We start from the raw sequence: 6,000 nt of genomic DNA, 5'->3' as shown, positions 1-6,000 counted from the left end.
TTTGCACATCTGCTTCCAGCCCAGGTGTGGAGGTTTCAATATGCTGGGGAGAAGGCTGTAGGGGTTTGAACTGATGGGAAGTACAGGGGAGGAAGGGATGGGATGATACGAGTTTAAAAGTTGGGGTAAGTCCGTCTTTGGAGCGTGTGTGAGAGGGGGTGTGAGCAACCAGCCACTCACGACACAGGCACGGGGTGTCCTAGCGGGAGGAGTGTGATGCAGAAGCGGCGAAGTGAGAGGGAGCAGAGAGAGAGCGAGCGGGAGAGGAGCGAGCTGTGACTTCCACAGAGGCAGCCGGCAGAAATCACCAGCCAGGATTTGCTCCTCTCTCTCTCCCTCTCTCTCTGATTTCAAATCAGCTCCTCCCCCGTGTGGTTGTGGCTTTGCCTTCCATCACAAGCCTGATCAGCAACACCAGTCTTGAGAAAAAAAAAAAAAAAAATTAAAAAAAAAAAAAAAGAAAGAAAGGAAAAAGAGGGGGAGAAAAAGAGACAAAAGGAAAAAGTGCAAAAGAAGAAAAAGGAAATAAGAGGGGGAAGAAAGTAATCTCCTCTGCCCCTCGGCTGCATCTAGCACAGAAGAGTCTGAAACTTTCCGTGGAGTTCTCGCCGTGTTCCCCGCGGCGGCAGAATCGGCAGCGCCCGGCTCCCTCGCTCCTGCGCTCTCCTCCCTGCTCTTTCTCCCTCGCACTCATCAGCAGTGGCAGCGATGGAAAAAGTTGCTGGCTGGTACCCAGCCTGGCACGTTGCTCTCCTGTACTGGACATGGCTTTTCCTCCTCACTTATGGCTTTAGCGGTGCAGAAATAACTTGCAGATCCTGCCGTTCGCAGGTGCAGCCGCAGCAGCAGCCGCAGCAGGGATTACTGATGCACTCGCGGACCGGCAGAGGAGAAGAGGAGCAAAGCAGGTTCCTCGGGGAAAAGGGAGGTGAGAGAGGGCAAGAGGCCGGGACGGACGATGCCGGGCTGCCAGCGACCATCGCCCCTGCTCCCGCGGGGCTGAAATTCAGCGGCGGGGAGACACGGCGAGTGACGAGGGAGCCGGAGAGAGTGGCCGGGGAGCGCCGACCCCGAGCGGCTGCGGCCGAGGAGCGGCCCCGGCAGGGCTCGGAGCGGCAGGGCTCGGCCCGGCCCGGCTCGGCCCGGCCCGGCTCGGCCCGGCCCGGCTCGGAGCGGCGGCGCCGGGGCCGCAGCCCGCGGGGCTCGGCGGGGCCGGGGCCGGGGCCGGGCGGCGCCGCGGGGCGGGAGCCGGGGGACGGCGGCGCCGCCCGCTTCGGGCTGGAGGAGCTGCGCCTGGCCAGCACCACCTTCGCCCTGGCCGGAGACTCGGCGCACAACCAGGCCATGGTGCACTGGTCCGGCCACAACAGCAGCGTGAGTACCGCGGGCGGGGGCGGCTCCTCCGCGCTTTCCTTATTTCCCCATTCTCCCCCTTTTTCTTCTTTGCCCCGCTCCGTGTGTGTGTAATCGCGGGTGGGGGTGCTGGGTTTTTCTTCTTCGAAGGGGATTTTGCGCCTCCGGGCGCCGGGGATTGGCTTCGCTTAGCAGTGTGCAGTGGGGCAGAAGGGCTTCAAAAGGACCATTCTTCTGGAGTAGAAAAACTTTCCGCTCCCCGCCCGCCCGCCGAGCACATCCCCCTGCCGGCCCCTTGTCCCTCGCCCGGAGCAGAGCGGGATGCAGCGCTGCCCGCCCGCCGAAGGGTCTCTTTAGGGGGATGCGCCCTCGCATCCATCCTTCTCCCCGGGAAACCCTCTCGGGCAGCCTGGGAGCGCAGCTGGGAGGATGCCCAGGGAAAGCCCCTCTGCTGCTGCTTCTCCTTCTGCCAGCTGTGGGGCCCACGTCAGGGCAAGGGCTCATCCTCAGGCCCTGCTGATGTGGAGATGCTAGAGGGCTTCAGGACTTTGTCTCCAGGGTGTCTCTGTGTAGGAGGATAAACCTGCTTTTCACCTCTTGTCACCAAGGTGTTATACAGGAGAGTTCTTGTTTCCTCCTCATAACCTGCATGCGTCTCAGGAATAGCATCAGAACAGCTCTAACTTAAACCAAGCTGAACAAAACTGGCCAGAGAAGTAGGCAGCTGATTTCCAGGCTGAAGCCATGGTCATGACATCAAAGTTAACTTGGGCACTGTATCCCTCCAGCCTCTGCTGCCGTGGTACCTGGAGCTGAGAGCTGAGACCAGGGAAGGCAAGGGTGATTTGCTCAGAGTGCTTTCTGCCTGCCCTTAACTCTGCTTGTGGAGCAGCAGAAGTGAAGGGATCTGTCTGTCCGGATTCTCCAACTTTGCCTCTTAGAGACACCGAGCAGAATGCTAATGAGAGAGAGGGATGGCACCACTACGTGACTGCTGCCCGGGAAAAACAGGGACTCGGGGACTCTAAGGTGTCTGCAGCTGTAATGCCAGAAGGTTTCTGGCTGCTTGGCAGAAATCTTTGGCCTCTCTCTCAGCTTGTAGCACTAGGAGACTGTTAACATTTTGAAATAATAGTCTAGGCATTATGAATTCCTTTTGGTATAAATTGTACTGAGCTACTCAATTTAGAACTGCAGTGGATGTTGTAAGGACCTCACGGTGGGGTTCAGCCCTAGTTAATTGGGACATGGTTTTATGGTCTCATCAGGAAGTTTTTAATCAATTAATTGACAGGGGAATAGTTGTAATTTCCATTTTGAAGGACTTTCTCCTTTCTTCACAACTCAGCTAGACTATTCTTAAATAGTTATGTGAACAGAAGCTGCCTTTTAGGAACTCAGGTCTGTTCATACAAATTGAATTGAGACTGACACAGGTTTCAAGTGACCCATTTGCTAAGAAAAAAGATTCTGCTATAAAAAGTCATCCAGGAGGCAGCAGTTTCTCTGATCTGTCACTGCAATTATACTTCACCTGTACGTTTTCAACACACATCTATTGTTATATAAATGTTTAGGTACACTTATATTTGTGTATGTGTTTCTGCCCACTGTGGTAGTGAGGGCTGCTGTAGTCAGGGTCTGATTTACTTTCTGAGTGTGTTGTTGTACAAACGTTTTCAGGGAGCTGTGGGGAAACATTTTGCAACTGTCCTTCCCAAAGAGCTGCAGGTTGTGCAGGGATGTTACGTTACAATGTAAAGAGTTGCACTGTGTACAGGGATGTTGTGTTACAATGTAGAGTTGTATTGTGTACAGGGATGTTGTGTTACAATGTAGAGTTGCACTGTGTACAGGGATGTTGTGTTACAATGTAGAGTTGTATTGTGTACAGGGATGTTATGTTACAATGTAGAGTTGTATTGTGTACAGGGATGTTGTGTTACAATGCAAAGAGTTGTATTGTGTACAGGGATGTTGTGTTACAATGCAAAGAGTTGTACTGTGTACAGGGATGTTGTGTTACAATGTAGAGTTGTATTGTGTACAGGGATGTTGTGTTACAATGTAGAGTTGTATTGTGTACAGGGATGTTATGTTACAATGCAAAGAGTTGTACTGTGTACAGGGATGTTGTGTTACAATGCAGAGAGTTGCACTTTGTACAGAGATGTTATTGTTACAATGCAGAGTTGCACTGTCTACAGGGATGTTGTGTTACAATGCAGAGAGCTGCATTTTGTACAGGGATGTTATATTACAATGCAGAGTTGCACTTTGTACAGAGATGTTCTGTTACAATGCAGAGTTGCACCGTGTACAGGGATGTTTGCTCCCCCCTTCACTGTGGGGGCTCTGGCACTTCTGTTCTGTCGTGCTGTGCTTGCAGCCCCCTCACAACACTGTCTGCAGCTGGGCCCCAGCAGGACTTGGGAGCACAACAGGCTTGTCCAGGCTCAGCTGAAGCAATGGTGTGCATTCAGGAGAAAACCCAAAGTGGCACTGGGCCATTGTCTCTGTGTGGAGATTTTGGGTACCCGTCAGTGATGGAGTTGGGAGTGAGGTGGGCTTGGGGTGAAACAGTTCCTTTAGGATACAGCATATGTAGTGTTGAGGGTTGCAGAGGATCCCAGTGTGCTGCTTGTGAGGATGCTGGGTAACCCCAGTGCCCTGTCTGCACTCCAACAGCAGCAGCTGCTGGCTTCCTGATGGAGTTCCCATGCTGTGACACGGGGATGCAACACACATCTTGTTTCCATTCTTATGTGCTCTGGAAGTGCTGCTGTCAAACAACTTTTGTCTTTTGCCCAAGCAGAGGGGCAGTGTGAAGAAGATCATACTTTGCCGTATCTGTGTGAGTACAGGGAAAAAAAATGAAAATAAAGCTCAAAATATTTGAAATCCTGTTAGGTGGAAAAACTGGAAAATTAGTTGTATTGTCACCATCAAGTTTTGGTATTGCAGTGCGCCTTATCCTGTCAGCGTCACTGTGGTTCCTTGCATCCTTATTTTGATAGTGGTGTGGATATAATTGCAATGCTGCTGTGGAGGAGGAAGAACTGATTTCTGTATGGGATTGTTCTGGGTGTTTGCAGCTTCTTTCAGGCTTGGCTGTGATTTTATATTGAGTGTGTGCACCACTAACCTGATGGCATTTTGCTCTGAATTTGGTGCATGCAAAGTCACAGGTACAGGAAGAATAATGAATAATAGTACAAGTTGTCCAAGTTTAACTCCATCAACATATATTGTTTTAGAGCAGTGCTTATCTTGGCCCATCAGTGATTTTAGGTACTCCACATTCATATCCAGACTCCTGGAGCATGTTCTGCTCATCTGTAGGGACACAGTTCACATATTCTCTAATCTCTCCTGAGTACCTTGTTCCCTGCTGGAGTCAGCAGGAGTTCCCCAGAGGAGAGCATAGGTGTAGCAAGCCTGGCTTGTCAAATGACTGATGAGGATGAAATTAGGAATATATTCAGTGTTGTATTAAAATGCAGGTGAGCATCGGGCTTTCTGTGACTCCAGTGGAGGTGAGGCCACACAAAGCTGTCCTGCATCTCCACAATCCTGAGCTCTTTCAGTCTGCAGGACAGAGAAGAGTGGCTGCAGCAAAAGTTGGTGCTGGAAAAGGTCTTTGTTTGCACTGAGTGCCAGACTGTCTGGGATGATCCAAGAAGGTGCTAACTGGCCCAAGCCAGCACCCTGCCTGAAATCATTCTGACAATATTGAGTCTGTAAATGGGCCCTGGCAGTACTTACCTGCTTTGATACATCCTAGTGTCTTTCCACTGGCCCCTATAAAACTGTAGTAAAAGTTCATATGACCTGAAATCTTTCTCAAATCTCACACAAGTGAGATCTCCTGCCTTTTTGCACCACTGAGAAATGTCATCAATGGTGTGGAAGTTGGCAGGTTTCCTAGCTCATGGAGATATCAAGCGTGTTGCTGATGCAGTGTATCCTGACACTGTAGGTTTGGAATCTCTATAGCTCCCTTAATGCCATGCTACAGACTAGGGGAAAAGAGCTAGCAGAGATTTATGTGTGGAGCTAAAAGAGAGACCTGATTTTAATGGAGAGAAACATGTCTCTAGGTGATGTCCATAATGAGCTTTTGGGATAGAGATGCTTTTCAGAGCTCACAAAAAATGAAGACTGCTTCTGTCCTAAGATGGCTTGGAGTAAGATCAGTGCCTTATTTGTTAATTTGAAAGTATTCTGGAGAAAGAGAAAAAAATGGAGGAGGTTGGAAGGTAAGGGAGATTGAGTGAGTGCCTTGGTGGTACAGCTGGTGTTTAATGTGGTGCTGTGAAGAAAAGCACCATGGGTTTCCCAGTCATTTATTGTAATAGCAGTTTACCACTGCCTTGCACTGGACAAAACACTCTCCTTGGCTGGGCATTGGTGTAGATCTCAAACTCTGAGCATGTACTTGGTTTTATACTTGCTGGGGATTGGCTTTTTTTGTGAGCATGACACCTTTAAACAGCTGGTTCAAGCTTCTGTGATTTACATGGCTGGAAAGACAAAGCTGAGCTTCCTGTAGGTCCTCTGCAGCAGCAGATCCTCAGCAGACTGATGGAGGCAGTGGTGGAGGTGGGAACAGATGCAAAACAACCATGGCCAGGCAGGTTTTATATT

The 6,000-nt window shown here is 50.3% G+C and overlaps 1 protein-coding gene across 2 annotated transcripts in view; it reads left to right on the top strand.

The window, feature by feature from the left end:
- Positions 1-253: 253 nt before the first annotated feature.
- Positions 254-6,000, top strand: part of SORCS1 (sortilin related VPS10 domain containing receptor 1) — a 263,410-nt gene continuing 257,663 nt past the window's right edge. The window contains exon 1 of one of the 2 annotated variants that reach the window (XM_056495392.1): positions 254-1,374. In XM_056495392.1, coding sequence (XP_056351367.1) covers positions 709-1,374 — 666 coding nt within the window. In that variant the 5' untranslated portion in view covers positions 254-708. The remainder of the gene's footprint in view (positions 1,375-6,000) is intronic. The other variant, XM_056495393.1, reaches the window with a different exon arrangement.

Source organism: Oenanthe melanoleuca, chromosome 6 (assembly GCF_029582105.1).
Source record: "Oenanthe melanoleuca isolate GR-GAL-2019-014 chromosome 6, OMel1.0, whole genome shotgun sequence".
Lineage (NCBI taxonomy): Eukaryota > Metazoa > Chordata > Aves > Passeriformes > Muscicapidae > Oenanthe > Oenanthe melanoleuca.
The sequence above is the reverse complement of the archived record's forward strand: the minus strand, read 5'-3'. Positions and strand labels throughout refer to the sequence as shown.